General features: G+C 44.6%; 1 protein-coding gene across 6 annotated transcripts in view; it reads right to left on the bottom strand.

Moving 5' to 3' along the window:
- GNG12 (G protein subunit gamma 12) overlaps window positions 1–15,124 on the bottom strand; it is a 135,554-nt gene extending 120,430 nt beyond the window's left edge. The window contains exons 1-2 of one of the 6 annotated variants that reach the window (XM_043875758.1): window positions 14,257–14,607; window positions 14,007–14,116 (exon numbers count right to left, since the gene is read on the bottom strand). In XM_043875758.1, coding sequence (XP_043731693.1) covers window positions 14,060–14,116; window positions 14,257–14,553 — 354 coding nt within the window. In that variant the 5' untranslated portion in view covers window positions 14,554–14,607 and the 3' untranslated portion in view covers window positions 14,007–14,059. Of the gene's footprint in view, window positions 1–14,006; window positions 14,608–14,650 lie in introns of those variants that run through there. The other 5 variants (XM_043875759.1, XM_043875760.1, XM_043875762.1 and 2 more) reach the window with 5 other exon arrangements.
- Between the last annotated feature and the right edge of the window lie 4,818 nt (window positions 15,125–19,942).

The following is a 19,942-nucleotide window of genomic DNA, read 5'->3' as shown; positions in this document are numbered from 1 at the left end:
CCACCCACCCTGTGTGTATATGTGCTCAGTCGCGTCTGACTCTCTGCCACCCTGGTGGACTGTAGCCCACCGGGCTCCTTTGTCCATGGGGTTTTCTAGGCAAGAATATTGGAGTGAGTTGCCATTTCCTTCTCCAGGGGATTTTCCCAATCCAGGGATCGAACTCGTGTCTCCCGCATCTTCTGTATTCATAGGTGGATTCTTACCATTGAGCCACCTGGGAAGCCCAAACACCCATCCTATTATCATTGTTTTTGTGTCTGTTCACACGTTCCCCCCACCACTTGATAGTCCTTAAGGGCAGGAGCAGAATGTTATCAAGAGCCTCATAAACAGTTGATATTTAATAAATTTTTTTTAATGGGTGAAAGAAAGAACAAAATTATGCTAGGTTTCAAAACACAGGCAAGAATTCACTGGGAAGTTGGAGGGAAACTTCCTCAGAGTAGAGGCAGTATCTTACTCACTCTTCTATCCCAAAACCTAGCACTGAGGTGCTGAGTAAATGTGTAATAAACTCTGGGCAGAGGAAGTGCTATGAAGAAATCCAGAGAGATTTAAGGCTACACAGTGAATATGGATAACCTGGCCAGGAGGAACCAACTAGACAGGGTATGTGGGAACATAGAAGCACTTCTCAAACTATCTTTGGTGAAACATCAGCTTTTTGGTTTTATTTCCAATTCATCATAGACCAATACTTTTTATAAGATGCAATAAAAAGAACTGCTAGAAAAATGAAATATAAAATGCAAGTCCAATTTTTCATTAGATTTAAGAGATGTAAGGTGACTGCCAAGTTGCTATGAAAAGGTCTAAATGTATGTTATCTGCGTGGGTACTCACCGAGTGTCTGATCATTAGCCAAGAGTCTATCACAGAGCAAGCTTTGCGTGAAACTGAGAAGGTGGGAGGATGAGGTGCAGATCAGCAGGGAAGATGAGCTCCAGTCCTGCTATCAAGAACTGTGGGCAGAGGGTTTTCTGTGTGCCAGACAGCTCTAATTGCTCCACACATATTAACTGATTTAAATTCTACAGCCTATCTGTAAGGCTGGTGCTTTTATTACACCCATTTTAGAGATAGGGAAACTGAGGCACAGGGTAACTAAAAAACTCTTTCAAGATTCCAGAGCTTGTAAGAGCACAGGCAGCCTTGAATTTGGAACTCTTAACTATTAGCCTGTAATGCTTCTGGGGAGCTGCCAGACAGGAAGTGGCATATTCAAATCCATGATTTAGAAAAACCCTCCTGATGGCAGTGTGGAGAGGAAAGGTCAATTAGGAAGCCATGGTGACAATCCAGATGGGAGGCAGCGAGGGTAGCAGATATCAGACCAGATGTGTGGGCTAGTTAGGAAGTGGATGTGCAGGCTTTGGTGGGGGCCAGGGGTGTCTGAGCTGGAGGGAGGAGGAGAGAGGGAAGGGTTTTGGATGACTCAAGGGGCCAGAGGTTCCTGGGTGGATGAAGATGTCCAATGACAGAGAAGGCAGGAAGAAAAATAGGCTTTAAGGGCAAGATGATAAGGTTGGTTTTCAAGGGTGCCTAACTGAATTTGAAGAGCCTAAGACAGTCTGCAGCTGTCCTGGGAAAATGCCAGAGGCTGAAATCTTAAGAGCAGTTTACTGCATTCAGGGCAATACTATTTTATTCCAGTTCTGCTAAACCTCTCTCTCTCTCTTCTCCCCTCCTCCCTGCCTCAGTGACACTTAAAATAGTTTAAAAGGTAGAAATTCCCCAATGCTAACTTTCCTCCCTTTGAAAGTCACACACAGTATATAAAAGTGTTCTGGTCACTAATTCCAGTTTGTGGCAGAGGCCTCCACATAGCCAAGCAATTGCTGACGCCAGCTGAGTATCCTACAGTTCAACTCAGTTCTGACATTATCTCCCATCGGATTCCACAGATTCAGAGTGGAGTCACAGAACTTTTTACCTACTAGATCACAAAGTTTATTATAAAAGGATATGACTCAGGAACAGCCAGATGGAAGAGATGCAGAGGGAAAGGTGTGGGGGAAGGGCATGGACCTTCCATACGCCCTTAGCAAGGACCACTTTACCCCACATCTCCACGTGTTCACCAACCCGAAGCCTTCAAAACCCTGCCTTTTTGAGTTTTTATGGAGGTCTCATTACATAGGCATGATCGATTGAATCACTGGTCTTGGGTGACTGATTTCAGCCTTCAGTCCCTCTCTCCTCCCTGGAGGTCTGAGAAGTGGGGTCGAAAGTTCCACCCTTCTAATCACATGGTTTATTCTCTAGACAAACAGTCCCCAACCTTAGGTGTGGTCCCAAAGTCACCTCAATAACAGAGCAAAAGACACTTCTATTACTGTCATCATTTAGGAAATCTCAAAGGTTTTAGGAGTTCTGTGATAGGAAGTATACAAAGATTGTATATATATTTCTCCTTATAAATCACAATATTGTTCATAGTTGTATACTCACAGAGTAGGTAGAAATGCCTTGTGAATGAAAAAAGATCACTTTTGTGTTTACTGAAAACTGAAAAAAGGACAGAGAGACAAGATCTTTACCTTTGATGAATTAAACAGTTAACAGCAAAGAAACACCTGAATGCAAGAGAGATACATCATAAGGCGATGTCTCCTCTCCAGTGTTCCTCCTTCTTCCAGGAGGCCACCCCCTCCAGCTCACACACCTGGTGGGCATCAGAACAGGTAATATGGTGCCATGAAGAGCACAGACTGCAAAGTCGGGCAACCGTGGATTCAAAGTAAGAAGCCACTTACTGCTAAGCTCTAAAGTGGTATTCAAACCCCTGAACCCGTTTCCCCACCTATAAACGGAGTCAGCATTGCCTACCTCAGAGGGCTACTCAAGGCCTGTGAAAGGTCCCAGCACATGTCAGCACACAGCAGTCACTCAAGGAGTAACTATCACCATCACTGTCATCAAATTAACCATTGGTACCCTACACTCTCTCAATTAGGGTTTGTCAAATGTATTTAACTCTTAGAGTAACTTCAATTGAAATTAAAGATGATGGGCATTATTTGAGCACTATAATCATAATATTAATTATAATAATAATAGTTAATACCTAAGCACTTACCATCGACCCCCTGAATGCTTTATATAGGTTAAGTAGCTCTTTTAAGCCAAAGACAGTATTTAGTCAATTCTAAGAAACATATGCTGTTCACATTTTAATATCTCTAATACCAGGGTGACTGTGGTAGTCAGAATGGCCCCTCAAAGATGTCCTTGCCCTAATCCCTGAAACCTATGAATATATCTCACAGCAAAAAGAACTTCGCAGATATAATTAAGGGACAGGAGCCTCGGTTGTTCAGGTGGGCCCAACTGAATCAAATGAGCCCTAAAAGCAGGGAACTTTTTCTGATGGAGGCAGAGACAGCAGAGGGGACCTCAGAGAGATTCCAGGCATGAGAAGGATTCATCGTGCTATTGCTGCCTCTGAGACATAGGGTCCAATGCAAGAAGTAGAGAAGTCTCTAAGAGCTGAGGGTGGCTTCCCCTTCTGACAGCCAGCAAGGAGGTAGGAACCTCAGTCCTACAACTGCAAGGAATGGACTTCTACCAACCTGAACGACTCTGCAAATGGATTCTTCTCAGAGCCTCCCTATAAGATTTCTGACTTGTAAAATCCAGAGAACAACAGTGAGCCAAACCCATGACGACTTTGGAACTGTGAGATAATATATATGTGCTGCTTTAAGCAGCTAAATTTATGGTAATCTGCAATGGCAGCCAGAGAAAACAAATACATTCTTAGGGTTGAAGTGGGTTATAGCTGATAGTATAGCTATAGTATAATGGCATAATGGATGACATCTTAGATTTGTTGAAATATGGTATCATAACAGGCTCTTCAAGGTCAGGTGTCATGCCCAGGTGAATCAGATTGAAGGCTCGAGCTGTAAGCCATCACACACACTGTCAGAGTACACAAGGCCTGGAGCATCATGCCAAAAGGCCAAGGAAGGGCTGACATGACCTCCATCCCAGGCCTGTGTCCAACATGGGATCCCTAACATGGCTGACCACAAAGACCCAACCAGGTCCAGAAGGCACCCACCCTCAGCAGCATTCATTCATCCATTAGTGGAGCATCCCAAGGTGCCAGGTACCCTTCCAGATCCTCAGCTAGATCAGCCACCTATCTTGCGAGAGCTGACACTGCAGTGAGGTCAACACTACAAAGGCAGGAGGGCTGGAAGGAAAACAAAGCATCCAGAGTGCTGAAAACCCACCTTCACAAGGTTACAATCCACACATTTAGGGGCTCCGAAGAGAGCACTGGGCTTGGAAAACCAGACCCTCCTTTCCAGAACTTTCATGGGCCTCTGTTAAATGTGGGAATCCTGAGAAGGAAAGACTGTTGTGTTGGTGGGATTTTCGTGTTCTGTTTTGCTTTGCTTTTTGTTGATGGAGATGGAAGCTAGCTTTACACCAGACTGCCTCATATGAATTTCTAAAAGCAAAAAAACAAAATACAAAAAACCCCACAAGCCACACACAGTCACCTTTTCACTCAACCAAAGATTTTCTCTCTTTTGATGGATTTCATTTTTAAAAAGATGAAAATTAATTTCATATTAAAAGAGCATCCCAAGAGCTAAGTGAAAGAACATTTCAAAAAGAAAGATGATTCAGTGTAACTCTAACCTCATGCCCTTCATCGAACCCTGAACTCTGGCTGGTCTCCTTACCTTGTACTTTTACTTGCCTCTTTTCTTTCACCCTGGAAATAAGAGTAGACAGCTCTCTGATGGTGAAATCAAAGGGTGAATAGGAGGCCTATTCAGCAGGTACACAAAAAATGTGGCATGTATAAGCTTTCAGGAGATGCATGTGAAAGGAAAAATCTAGATTTCTAAGAAGATTTTGCAGAAAATGCCACTGAAATTTATATATTCTCAATCTCTCTTGTTTTTGTTTGAGAGTGAGAAATTCTAGACTAGAAGGTCATCTTCATAATGGTTTTGGAGAAGTCCCAGTTTAATACTACCATTAGCTGAAAACTATTTATAAATCAGACATTAGCAACTGGCATAAAACCCTACTTTCCACTTCTCTCGATTTTGCACTGACAATTTGGCAGCCCACTTTCCCCTTAGGCCCAAAAGAGCTATCACATTCCTGAGTCTGTATTTAAGAGATTCTGACAGTGATGTAGGCAAGAGGCTTGCTTCAGGAGGAAAGGTCAACATATGCCCACAGGGGGACTGGCAGGCCTGGACTGCCCATGGGAGAACATGTACAAATGACTCCAATCCTCTCACCCGTTCACAATTCGAAAAATGTAACTGACCCTAATTACCATTTCTCACCACTGAGACTAGCAAAGATAAAAAGAGCTGACACCCTCCGTGCTGGTGGGGCTGTGGGGGAAGCAGGCCGTCTAACGCGTGGCCGGGACAGGGCGAAATGAGGCAAGCCTTCCCGAGGGGATGGTAAGCCCCGTGATTCAGCAGTCCTGTTCCCAGGAATCAATCCTCTAGGTTACCTGCACAAAGGCAAAATGACACCTTCATCTGCTGCAGCGCTGCGTGTATTAGCGACAGACTAGGAACAATTCAAAGGTCTAGTCGTAGGCGACTGGTCGAATAAACTGTGGTCCATCCTCACAATGGAAAACAATTGTGCTGACGAAGATCTCCAGGGCAGACTAATTTTAAAAAGCAAGACATGGAACAGTATATATAAATATACCACCTTTTGTGAAAGAAGGGAAAAACATTTACATATATATGAGAATATATATGCTCATTTATATATATGAGCAAATGAGGATATATATATATATGTGTGTGTGTGTGTGTGTATTTGTGTATATATTTGCTTATATTTACAAGTTGCAACTGGTAGGGAGTGTGGTAAAGGCTTGGATAAGAGCAAGATTTCTCAGTGTTTACCTTTTTACATGACTGTGAGCTTCGGGGGGTACCCTATAAAAACATTGCTGAAGTCCATGGGATGGCAAAGGATAGGACTCAGTTGGAACTGAGCACACATGTGTGCTCACTGTATATACATGACCAACTCTTTAAAAATGGAGAAGTTGTCTAAGGCATTTTCTCACAGGAGCGTGAAGACTACCACGAGCCCAGCATGGAAGACACAAAGTCGAAGGGCCATCTGAGGTCTGGGAAATGTGGGCTGAGGCAGGTGAGCTCTCACGTCGGCATTAGTAAATCAGAGGAACCTGGGTCCAGGGTTCAGCAGGTGTGCACGGACAGCTTGGTCTCTGCCCTGGGTTATGTCACTGCGGGGTGTGGCTGCCCCTGAGCCCCATGACATTTATGACGACAGGAGGAAGTCAGAGACCTGGAGGCGAAAGAGAGATAAAGGCAGAAATGCGAGGATTCCCTCCCAGGCAGCATGCCAGGTGCATTTATTTGCTTTCTGGATTTGGACAGTAATGGCTGAAGCATGCTGCTCATCAAATATTTATGTTGAAAAAGAGGGCAAAACATGTGCCGGAATATTCTGCCTAATTCAACAGAGAGATACTCCTGAAAAGTTGAGATTCCTGGAGTTTTATAAAAATCAAGTCATACTGTAAATACAACAGGTTAAGTCTGCTCTCTCAAGAGATTCTGTGGGGAATCCTTCTTTAGGAACTGTTACTTGCTGTGATTCCTTGTTTTGAGAATTGGAGTTTGCCAGAAGAAAGCTGAATTTAACCAGATGAAATGTGAAAGGCATTCATGTTTCTGCACCTGTGGGCACTTTTCACAAGGTACGGCCACTCCATAAAAACAGGAGAAGGCCAAGGTCCTAAGTGCAAGCCAGCACCTCTATCCTTCAAACCACTGTCTTAGCAGTCTGACCCACTACATGTGGCTGACCCTATCTGCTATGCAGATTACCTCTCAGGAGAGGAGCCAAGAGGAAGGTAACTCTGACGGTCTGCTTCTAAAGGGTCAACTTAAAAGAGAAAGCATGCAAGCAGCACCAGCTGGCACTGTGAGGGACACAAACCCCTTTTCTCAGTTATTGGTGGCTTTAGCAACAAACCTCTCCACTTCTCACTCGAAACTAGAAAAGTCTTTCTACGTAAGCAGCAGCCGCTCAGAGGTAAATTTCCAAGACTCCTGCAGTCACTGTCCTTTGCATCCTGTCCCCGAGAGGAGGGCCCACAGCTGGTCAATAATACCACAGATCCCTCTGTCTGTTCTTAGGAGACACCACTGCAGGTATTGGGTAATGCTGAGCAAGCCTGTTTGTTGGTGTTCAACTCATGGTAAACAATGTTAGTGTTGTTTCAAGTGCTGGTCTCAAGTGCTGGGTTTACCTGCCCCTTAGGAAATGATGAACTGAAGCAGCAGCCTGTCCGAGGGAACAAGCACCACTGAATGTGCAATTCCTGGTAGATACCATCAATTTTACCTTTGATTAAAAAGAACATTTGCTCATCTACTTCACTGTGTGCAGAGAATGTGGTTTTTCATTTATTCCAGTGGCATTTAATAAGTACCTACTATGTGCCAGACTCTGCCTGCTCATGGCATTTAGAGGGTTACTGTGGCTGAAGGAGCAGGGAGGGGTCAGCCTGCTGCTCATCAGATTGTGTCTTTGTGTGAATTAGGGAAAAGCCAGCCCTCCAGGAGGACCCAGTCTTGCAGGCTCGACGGAGTCATAAAGAAGCATCCCCTCCTCCTGGCAGAGGCAATTCCAGCCCACAACACATGGCTTTTGGAGTAGATCTGAGCCCCAACTTCACTTCCTTGACCAGCTACTCCTGTGCAGTGAACGATCTATTGCTCAAAGCCGCCTTGTCAAGAAATCGCAATTCAACTCTTCTGCTCCTTGGTGAGACATTCAACCTTCCCCTGACAACTTGTCTGAGCAGCTGACTGTGACCTTACACACCCATAAGAAGCCTCACGGTCTAATGTACAGGCAACAGTCTAATAGGGCAAAAGTCTGGGTGGCTTAGGTACAGGACAGGCACCAAGTCTGCGGCTCTCAACACTTTGCCAATTTGCCTGAGGTTCTGGTTGAATAAACCTGGCATGATGGTTTCATATCAATAAAATTCTCATGATGCTCAATAAGTTTTGGGATTTTGATCCTTCTTTCCATCCCTAAATTTCTTTTGTTCATGATGAGAGCTAAACTGCAGTAATTTCTCTTGGAAAAGCAGACAAAATTTGCAGTCACCAAAAGCTTGGGATCTTAAGTCAAAGTCGGGGGGCTAAAGTGTTAATGTCCAGCTTTCAGAGCCTTTTCGGCTGGTGTGTGCTCAGTCACTCAGTCGAATCTGACTCTTTGAGACACTATGGACTGTAGCTCACCAGGCTCCTTTTTCCATGAGATTCTCCAGGCGAGAATACTGGAGTGGGTAGCAATTTCCTCCTCCAGGGGATCTTCCCAACCCATGGATTGAACCTGTATCTCCTGCATTGCAGGCAGTCTTTACCGCTGAGCCACAAGGAAAGGCGGTAGCATTTGCAGCTAAATGAGAGCCTGGTTATTCTACATGGGTAAAGTTAAGATTCCACCCCCATGGGCTCACATGGGTTTGCACACAGCCATTGGGAATGAAAGCAATTCTCTGTACATGGTACGTGAGTGCGGCAATGATCACTGACTCAGAGCCCTCTCCAGGGAGCACTTGTGATGACACCAACCCCAGTTAAATCAGAGCTTACGCTCCTCTCCTCAATCAACCAAGGGGATGCTATGTCAGTTACATGACGCCGATTAAAAGGGGAATGGTAGTCTATTCTGTAAGAAAACAAAGGGAATATAAGACCTGCTGGCCCCAAAGTCACATGAAAAATGACAAAAGATACTTAGCAACTGATTCACTAAATCAGACCTAAAAGAAATTCTTCTTTGAGCTACTAATTCTCCAGCAGAGTTGAAAATATCAAAAGTCTTAACAGTCTACAACACCCTGGTTTTTATTATAGAGTAATCCTCTGAAATGCAGACCCATTAAAAGAAGACAAAAACCCTCCTTGTCAGAGGATGGCAACCAGACACTCCCAGTTAAGCAGTTTTACGATACCCAATAAAGCCTGACACAATAAACCAGACATTTAAGTGACACTAGAAATGATTTTCAAGAGACTTGGGATTAAATGGAATAATCCATCTAGAAGCAACCTTCAGTCAAATCACCTCCACCCTCTGCCCTGTGCCCAAGCCACCTGGCTTACTGCTCTTTCCTATATTCCCTAGAGAGAAGTGGGGAAACAAGACCTGCTAGTGTGAGCTTGTTCTAGAGTAGGACTCATGATCAGTGCCCCCACTTCTTCTCAAGGTCCTCTCTGGGGGTCCAGGGGTGGGAAAGGACAACAATACAAATCCCTTCAGTTCTGCTGCATCTCTGAGGCAATTGTGGAAGCTTCAACTTCTATGGCTGCAGAGGCGGTGAGCCCATTGGCAAGGTGCTGTAATACTCCTCAGGTGGGTCATCTCACCTCTAACAGGAGCCCTCTCCCCCGCTATTTCTCTTGGTTTGATTTATAGCGTCTAAACAACACTTCCTCCATAAAGCCCTCTTCTCCCCACCCCACTTTTAGCTGGATGCACCTCCACTGAAGTGGCTGCAGAGTGCTTAGCACGTGGGATGTGCAGTCAGAACAACTCCAGGTCATAGTCTCATCTTGCCGCCTAGGGAGCCTCAGCTTCCTCCCCTGTGATGCTGTGAGGACTACGCAAGATCATAAACATAAAGGAATTAGGGTGGGATGTTCTGAGAGAATAGCATTGAAACAAGTATACTATCAAGGGTGCAACAGACCACCAGCCCAGGTTGGATGCATGAGACAAGTGCTCAGGGCTGGTGCACTGGGAAGACCCAGAGGGATGGGATGGGGAGGGAGGTGGGAGGGGGGATCAGGATGGGGAACACATGTAAATCCATGGCTGATTCACGTCAATGTATGGCAAAAACCACTACAATACTATAAAGTAATTAGCCTCCAACTAATAAAAATAAATGAAAAAGAAAAAAAACCAGGAATTAGACTTGGGCTTAGGATGTAAAACAGCTCCGTCAAAGGAGTCGCACGACTGTGCTATATATTTTTTTACCTATTGACCTTTCCCATTAAACTAAGTGCCGTATGTTTTCCTTGTGACCATCTCAGAGGCCTCTGACATGCGGCAGGTGCCATATGCACACAGCTCCTCCAGCCAGGGCTGGGACGTAACAGATCTGGGAAGTGACAGTTTCCATAAAGTCAGGGCTGGCTGTTCAGTGAGTCTGCACACAAACCCGGAAGTTCAAACATCTTTTAAGAAGATAAACCTACTACGAACTTCCAAAACAATCTCTCTCACTGCTAAAGAATTCTCAAATGTAAGTCCAGAACCTTCAATTGCTTATGCAAGCTGGTGTTTTTTCCCTAAACAAAACCCAAATCCTGCTATTTACAGCTAATCAGGTTTTACTGATTGTTACACAAATAGACTATTATTTATTTTCTATACATGCTCACTGGAGAAAATATGGGGAGAAGCACCCCAATTCTACCATCCATTTGTCTGTACTTTGTTTTCTATGCATAGTTAAACTTTTTAAACATCAGTTGCAATTGTAATAATGCACTATAACTGGCATACTGTCCTTCCGCTATTAACTTATCCTGAGGTGGACTTTATGGATCATGGATTTTTCTTCAAATATCTAATAAGAAAGGAAAATGGGATTGCGATCCAAGAGAATTAATTTGTTGAGCAAATCAACACTGCAATCCACTTCATGTTTAAAAGACACAATGACAATTGCCTGATGGTATTCTCTTACTTCTTGAACACTGCTTGACAGGATTTTATCAATTACTAAGCCTTTTTAGATTCGGGGGAAACATTAAAATTTCATATGGTTGTTGTCCTGTTACAAAAACAATGCATGCTCATAACATGTAGAAAATCTTAGTAAGCAATAATTTAATGCTAATATTTATTGAGCATAGACTATGTTAGGCACTGTGCTTTAGAGAGATAAACTCATTTATCCCTTCCAACATCTCATTGAAGCACAGAGGTATTAAGGAACTTGCCCACATGCTACATGCCTAGAAGCATGAGCCTGGAATCCATCGCTGTGCTATAATGTTCTAAGAGTGAAAGGAATCAATAATTTATTCAATCAAGTCCTCCGCTGCTTCGGAGTATAATGTCATAGGCAAGAAATGATTCATAATAATGCTGTATCCCTTATAGTTATTTAAAAATATTATAAGCATGATCTCTGAGTCCCTATGGAACAATTAGTAAAATGAAAAGTCATCTGTGGCACAAGCTGCGATTCCGATCGGCCCAATTCTAAGCACCTGACGAGCGTTAAGAAAACAACAGGCGCTTAAAAGGGTTTGTTTTAAAGATGGAAACATTTTTCTAAAATTCTGCAAATGAGTCAGTGATGTGATGAGTCGATTCCCTGAATTAACTGGACACCCAGTCTCACAAAAAATTTACCATCAGTCACAATGCTTTTATAAAACATTTACGAACTGGGTCTGAATGCAAACCCAAATTTCAAACATCTCTTGAGAAGATAAGTCCATAAATTTCCGAAAGGGTTTCTCTTTTATGGTTAAATAATGCTCATTATTCCTAAACGCTTCTTATGGCTTATCTGTTAGCACTGGACATCAGTACATGAAAAATAACTGGATACCCTGGGTCACATTTTTTCATACTTTAATGAAAAATTATACTAGGTTTCTGTTTATAGCCTACCCAGGGTTAATAAGCATAGCTTTTTAAATATAAGGTTCTCTTTAAATTTAAAATATGATTAATGGAATGCTTCTGATTGCCTGGCTCTAAAAATATTATATGACTATAACTTCACACTAAAAGCACATTAAAAAACTGTTAACTCTAGTAATCGTAATTATTCATACTGCTGTTGAAAATATATGACACACACATGTATACAAATATTTCAGATATTTAGACAGATAGTTGGCTATATAGATATCTAGATCTACATATCTATAAAACCTGGCAATTTCTTTGGAATTTAATTGCTCTAGTATTTCCAGAAGCTCTATCTATCTATCTATCTTAGATATCTATCTATAAAATCAGATGCCTTCTTTATGTCTCTATCTATGTTTCCAGAAGGTTCAAACTGCCATCTTTCACTTTATCTGATGACTGGCTGCTGGAATCAGTTGATAAAACATCTAATAATCTTGAATATTATCTATGTATTAGGTGCAGTGTTCTCCAAAGATTGTTTCACATACTTTCATCAAAACACTTGAGACTGAGACCACACTCATTCTCATTTTACAAATCAGACTGAAAATGGTTAAGTAACTGATATTCCCATCCACATCTGTCCAGCACCAAAACCATACCTCAAACCACTGTTAAGCTGCCTCTCTTCCAAATCAGACTCCAGAAAAATTTGACTTCCACCATTTGCCTCCCTAAATTAAGCTTAAGCTGATATATAAAACTTAAAAAAACATCCAACACAATCCAACAAAATAAACGACATTAATTCCTAATCTGATTTTTTTTCCATGAGGGGTTTTTAACATAACAAAACTAATCTGATATTTGCTAGCCATTTCTTCAAGTGTGTTGATTATGCAGCTTTCTGCTGTCACAACTGGACAAATCACCCATGTCCTTCAACAAGTGACAACACAAGCCCAGTGCTGCAAATCTGTTAGAGAGCTAAGCTTTCAAACGAAACTGGAGCCTGCTACACTGAAAATTTTTATAGCATTCATCTTTTTGGTTTCTTGTGAAACACAGACCAACATCTTAATGTATTTCTAGACAAATCTAAATTCTGTCTGGATTCAACATCTTCCTGAATTACCTGGGTTAAAAACAATAAAAACATGACTTTTTTTTCTTTTTTTTTTCCCTCATAAGGCCTAAAGGAGCAGTCCTTAGACTGTTTGGCATTTTTTGGACTTAAACCAGGATTTTATCGTGCTAATTAACTGTTAGAGAGGGCAAAGAAACTGAACAGTCGATCCCAAAAGTCATCTTATCACTGAAGTCTCTGTAAAACGTTTGATTACTTTAAAAAATTATGTATGTGTGAATCATTAGTTTGTTTATTGAAAAAAGGGCTTGCTGACACATACACTTTGGGGTTTTTTTTTTTTTTTTTTTTTTAAAGAATCAAAACAGTTCCTTACTTGAGTGTGACTGTTTTGGCAACAGTTAAACTCAACCCCGTCATTCTAGCGCTGCCTGCCTTCCTGGTTCTCCTAGGTGAGGGCCGCCATCCTGCGATAATTTACACGCAGGGCTAAGACGCACCAGCAGTGGTGCAGTGTGGCGACGAGCAGTTTAGAAACAAAGCCAAACTCCGCTTTTAAAGCAGAGAGCACACGGACACAGTTCCCGTCCCTGACAACGTCCGAAAGATTCCTCATAGGCAACCCACTCAGACGAAGCCACAGCAGCCCCAGGAAATATAAACAGAGTCCGCAAAGACCGGGGGGAGGGGGGCCGCCGGGGGGACAGGAAACAACTGATGGGAAGGAAACTAATCCTGTGAAGTTTGCCCGACTCCACTCGGTCTAATACATTCCGGTTTGTTTCCACTCAGAGCAGCCATTAAACGTGCCCTGACACGTGGGCGCAGGGGACCTCCCTTCTCGCCGGTTTTTGGCCGTTTCCTTCACTGGGCGCTTGTTTGTATACAACCTCGTCCGGACAGGGGGTGATCACAAGATGACAGGCCTCGGCAGTTCCTTCACTGGGACTTCTAGTTGTCCAAAGTTTCACGCCACGGCGGGGATTTAACGAGAATCACGAGGTCCTTTCCGAAAGTTATGAATGGTTTAAGTTTACAGAAGGCGAGGGACGAGCGAGTGCCGGGCGATTTCAGCCGCGGCGTTTTAAAATTAGCTTTAATTGATACGCCCTAGTTAAAATTAAAAAGGGGGGTGGGGAGTCACTCTGATACACGCAGTGAGTGTCAGGGGCAATACTTTAAAAAAAAATCACTCAAGACTCACGTCCGAGTCTTGACTTCCTCATATCACCTGCAAATAGTCTCCTGGCCACTCACTGCTCGGGGGTCCCTCGCGGGATGTGTGATCGGAGTCCTCTCGGTGACCCGCTATTTCCCCGCCAGACCCCCAGCGCCTAGCGGGTTCCAGGACTGTGCACTCGCCGCCTAGTCCCCAGAAAGAGCGGAAGAAAGTAGGAAAGAGGGGCGTGGCGCCCCGGTCTCCCCCAGCTGCCTGCCCTCCTCCCAAACCTGGCACCACCGCAGCGGGAGCTAGCGGGGAACCCCGGAGCCTTCCAAGCCCCAACCTGGCGCGGGGCGCACGGCTGCGGGCCGGCCGCGGAGCCAGCGAGCGGGGAGACCTCTCCTCCCGCTTCAGCCCTCGTCCCCGGGATCGCGTCCCCAGACCTAGCCCCGCAGGACCCCCGGCTTCCCGGGCCGTCTGGCCGCCGCCCGTCGAGGGCGAGCGCGCCGTCCGTCTCCCGGTCTCGGCGTCCCTTGCCCTCCACCCCCATCGCGGTCTCCGGCGCCCAGTGCCCCGACCAGTCCCCGCCCTCCGGGACACTATTCCCTCCTTCCTTCCTTTCTCCGTTCCCTCCCTCCATCTCGCTTCCCAGCACCAGGAACTGGGAGGCGGCTCCTGAACTGGTCGGCCGACGCCCGGCGCTGCGCCCCTGTCCCCTCGGGGACCGGACTTGCCACCTGCGCCCGCCGCTCGCTGCTCACTCGCCTGCCGGTGCGCTGCCCCCGCCGCCACCGCCGCTGCCGGGGACTCGGTCTCTAAGGGCTCCTGGAGACGACTCCGACCTCTCCTCCTCCTCCTGCTCCTCCGGGCGGGGGCCGGCTCCGCCTCGCTCGGGGTAGGCGGGGCGGACAGCCCGACGGGCGGGGCGGCGGCGGCGGCCCAGGACTCCTTCCTCCCGGCCGGCCCGCCTCCCTCCTGCCCAGATGCCCTGGCTGTTCCCTGGTCTGGCTGCTGAACCCGGGTCGAGCCTGGGCCGGCAGAGGAGAAAAGTCAGCAGCATTGAAGCCCAGCAGACATCTGGCAGCCTTGGCCGCCCCTCAGGGTCCCTTCCTCGAATTCCCCGAAGCTTTGGAAGTTCAAAGACTCTCGGGTCCCCCACTTAGCGACCCTCCACAGGGCTGCTCTGACTCCTGAGCAGTTTCCTTCCCTTGCGAACCCTAGGCACCCCTTCTGCCAACCGTCCCTTAGGCCACGAATATGCCAACCCCCTACATAAAAGTTAGGCTCTACTCCAGGAATTTCTAAAGAAAACAGTCACAGTAAAATTTAAAGGGCCCTGGGGCCACCGGGAGATTTTGCTTCCCAGAAAATGGAGTTATAACTGCGGGTTGTTGAGTTTGAAGTACATCCCCCGTCATAAGATTCCCCTCCATCTCTCGCCATGAGATTTGTGTTTCCGAATGCCCAGTACCTGGCAGAATTCTGCTTATTGATTCAATTAATTAGATTTGGTTAGTCTTTTTGGGAGGGAGTCAGGGTGAGGTAGTTTTAAAAGCCACTTCTATTTCCATGAACTTCAGACTATTCCTAAACACGGCCATTCAACCAACGTTCATTGAGTACCTGTATGTGCCCAGCATTGCAACAAAGGTAACTGGAGAGAGATGAAGATGATTCAGTCACGGGACTCACCCTCAAAAAGTCCACAAAGAGTGAAAAAGACGGATGTGCAGAAATATTACCACCCAGCAGACTTCTTGCATGCTCCTAGGAATCAGCTTTCTTGTTTGACAGGGTGTAGAAAAAGGAGGAGAGGAGGCCAAAGGAGGACACTTAGAACCAGAGTGGGTCGAGTCTGTACTTGAAGTGGAGTCTTAAAGCATTGGTGAAAGATGCCTGTGTGTTGAGCTTCACCCGCTGAAGAGGAATAAGGCCTAGGGAAGTAAGGAGCCAAGTCCCGGAGGGAGGACACTGCCTTTCATTTTTCCCTCCTGACCTCTACTCAAGTACCATTCTTGGTGAAACCTTCCACCGGCCTGCAGAAAGGGGGCTATAGATATAGGAAGTCAGTGGTTGGATGCCTTGTCCCAGGACTGTGGTTCTTGCAACCTGTGGATGGCAGTGGTTGTTGGGATGCAAGCCACAGCCTGCCAGGGGAGCTCAGTATTCCTTGCTTTGTACAGTGGTAGGAATTGTTTGACTGATTCACAGATGCTGACAGTTCCAAGGATATATGCTGAACAGAACAGCCTAATGCCAACTGGGACTAAGACCATCATACACTGTATCTTCTGGCCACAGACCACAGAATCAACTCCTAAAGCCCTAGCAATAATCTCCATTTCTGGAGCACTTTAGAATTTAGTCAATGCTTTCATGTATGTAATCTCATCTGGAAACTGAGGTGCCAAGAATGTTTTGAATTATTGAAGCTTTTCTAGTGTAGTGTTATTCAAAGTGTGGTCCATAGAACAGTGACCGTCTGGGAACTATTACCCATCTGTGATGGGATAAGCATAGACACTGAAGGTGAACATGTAAAAACTTATATAGCAATTTGAGTAATTTTCCTGCCTCTTGAACTTAATAACCAAAAATATGGCCTTGTATTCTGTATGTCTCTTTTCTTTTTCTCATTATCCATTTCGTATTTATCATGTTGAATAAAAGCATCAGCCACAACAGATTGTAAATAAAATCCCATAGATAGTTTGAGATGCACTGATCTAGGCAGGAGCAAGGCAAGAATAATAAGAGCTAACGCTTTCACAGCAGATGTTGCTTTAAGTGCTTTCCATATATTAACTCTATTAATCCTTCTAACCACCCTAGCAGGTAGGTTCAGGGAGGTGAAGCAATGCAATCCCAAAGTGACAAGATCAGAATTTCACTTGAAGAGTCTGGCTCCAGACTTCATGCTCTTACCTACGGCCCTTTAGCCACTGTCCTTTTTGCTTTGCTGTGTCTAAACTTCAGTCGTTCACATTTCATCTACATATTGCTGTACCTCCTGTATGATTTTTAAAATTTACATTTTTTATTGACTTACTTTTGTGATTTCTTGCATATATGATGCTTGTGGTTAGTAATTTTACCAGTAAAATCATGACTCTGGTAAACTAGCATCAGTCTCTCACTTTGGATCACAAGGAGGTATATGCTTAACTCCAGCAGTTGCTGTCAGTGCTCCACCATCTCCCCTCTGACCCTTTTCCAGTTTCGTGCACGCTGGCTCCAGGTGTGGGTTCATTCCCATCACCCAAGCCTGGCACCTGCATCTCATTGTCAAAACACCATCCTCAGCTGCAGGATTTACTTGGCCAGCTCACAGAACAGCTGAAAGTACCTGGGAATTAATGTTCCCCTACCCCTGCCTCAGCCTTTAAATAGTGACTAAGGACGATGGCTGTATAAATACTATAATTCCTTTGCCCTCAGTTGGGATAACTTCAGGGTGGATCTCCAGGGTCTACTGGGCTCCCTACAAGACTTGAGCCAAATTCTCTCACCACTTCTATGGGACTGATGCCACATTCTTGCTTGTCCTTCTTACGCTTCTGGGACCTGCTTCTCACTCCCTCATCTAGGAACATTCTAATCAGGACAAATTATATAATTTGTAGGGCCTGGCACAGGATTTTTAAATATTCATGAATTATTAAGAATTTGAAGGTAGCAACAGACTATCATCCAAGTACAGGGCCCCATATGACTGCACTGGTGTGCCACTTTATATGTTGCATGACAGCGATGCTGGCCTGAACACTAATAAGTAATTTTCACATGAGTTCTCCTCTCAGGGTCTGTTTCTGGGGAATCCCAAGCTAAGATAACAACTATTACAGTAAAAGCCAGCACATTCAAGGACTATCAGAATCATCTTGTCTAATACACTGGTGGTCAGCATTCCATAGCTTGCAAGACCATCTTGTAGGAGGACGGGTCATGCAAAGTTGTATGTAAAGAGCTTTAACCACGGGAAGCAGTAGAGCAGATGAGAATGGTCTAGGTTAACAAGTGATGGGGCAAAAGATGTGTATTTTCTTTTCAATTCTGACACTGAGTGATACACACGAAGTGTGAATTTGAGTAGTATCTTAGACTGAGTTATCTGCAAACATACCTTGCATGAAAAAGGCTTATTGATGAGTGGCTAAAAAGATATACCTGTAAGGAAGTGAGGCTGGCAGGATGGGGGAGAGGAAGATGCTGACTCTCAACATGGTTATGGCTAGACCTGTAGTCCAAAGGCAGCTGGAGGTGGGTGGCTCTTCAGAAATGGACCAAATTGAGTACAAGGTATTAGACCTTTATATCTCCATATCCTGCATTCCTGGGCAGAGGTGTAGCATTGGGCAAAGCAGTTCCCTGAGGGCAATGCTCACTGATAGATACAGCTGTGACTGGTCAGAAACCAATATTACCAACAACTCAGGAACAGGTGTGCCCTGAACAGAGGGTCTGGGAGAAGTTGCACAGTATACAGGACAGGTGGACTATCTCTAAGATCACACTTGAGGTTATACCCAGTCATAACTGGCATACTCAGCCCAGCCCAGGAATGCCTGACCCCTTGGTCTTCCTTGGAGCACCCAAGCAATGCTTGGTTGCATTTTGCCTTCTTATTTGCTTTATACTAGGAACCTATTTATTTTCCCATTTTTCCTTTCTCCAGACATTTTAAAACTCTTTTTTTCTTTCCCTTTCTATTTTCTGGTCCAACTATTTTCTACCCTCCAATAGCACTTGAGACAAATCAATCAATCAGTTGCCTATGAAAGAATGGCATTGTAGTGAAGTAAAATCTTATGCATAAAGAAACAAGGCCCTTGAGATTAAGTCCTGGCTTTGCCACTAACGAATTTGGGGCAAGCACATCACCTTATGGGGTTGTTGCTTGTCTTTAAAAAGAGATTTATAATGGTCTCTGAGATTCCAGTTCTTTGAAATTTTAAAAAATGTTTTAACAATATCCCTATATGCAAAACAGAAAAAGAGACACAGATGTACAGAACAGAATTTTGGACTCTGTGGGAGAAGGCAAGGGTGGGATGTTTCGAGAGAACAGCATCGAAACATGTATATTATCTAGGGTGAAACAGATCACCAGCCCAGGCTGGATGCATGAGACAAGTGCTTGGGCCTGGTGCACAGGGAAGACCCAGAGGAATCGGGTGGAGAGGGAGGTGGGAGGGAGGATCGGGATGGGGAATACTTGTAAATCCATGGCTGATTCATGTCAATGTATGACAAAAATCACTACAATATTGTAAAGTAATTAGCCTCCAACTAATAAAAATAAATGAAAAAAAAAAGAAAAGATGACTTTCTCTGCTGTATTATCCCTCATGAAGCATGAAAGACAAATAGTTTTATAACTCAGGACAGCTGATTTTTTAACTTAATTGCAATTTGTGATGTTAACTTCCACTCAGTATTCAACGACAATACTTTAACCACAGGCTCAGTCAGAAGATGGGGGAAGAGAGGTGAAAGAATGAGGCAGATTAGTCAGTCTATGGGTGATTGGATCTCCACAGACTTCAGAACAGTTTATCTGGGATATCAGAGTTGCTTCCTAAGGATTTTACTTATCTCAATGCACATGGCCACACTGTTTGTCTGAACCTGCCCTAAAAGTTATGGAGAACTGCCTCCTTTTGAATAGGTTACCTGGGTTGGTGTTTCACAAACTGGTTTTTCTGCTCAGTCAGAGGCTGCCATCTTCTCATGTAGAAGTTAGATCAGGGAGAAGCACCCACAATCCTGGAAATCCCCAAGTAACTTGTTGAAACATGTATGGGCACAGGCAGGAGCTATGACATAATCTATGACTCTAGATCAGTAGTCAATTCAAGGCCCTGCCATTCTCAAATGGATGGAAGCCTCCAGAGGCCTGGGTGGGAGTGGCCCAGAACTGAGTCATTAACTCAAGTTAGTTGATTACTTACTCAAAATGAGGTTTCTGACTTATTACAGAGCTAGGCTCTCTAGCTCTGGAGAACGGAAGTCCCAGACTCTGTTGTATA

Source organism: Cervus elaphus, chromosome 20 (genome assembly GCF_910594005.1).
Source record: "Cervus elaphus chromosome 20, mCerEla1.1, whole genome shotgun sequence".
Lineage (NCBI taxonomy): Eukaryota > Metazoa > Chordata > Mammalia > Artiodactyla > Cervidae > Cervus > Cervus elaphus.
The sequence above is the reverse complement of the archived record's forward strand: the minus strand, read 5'-3'. Positions and strand labels throughout refer to the sequence as shown.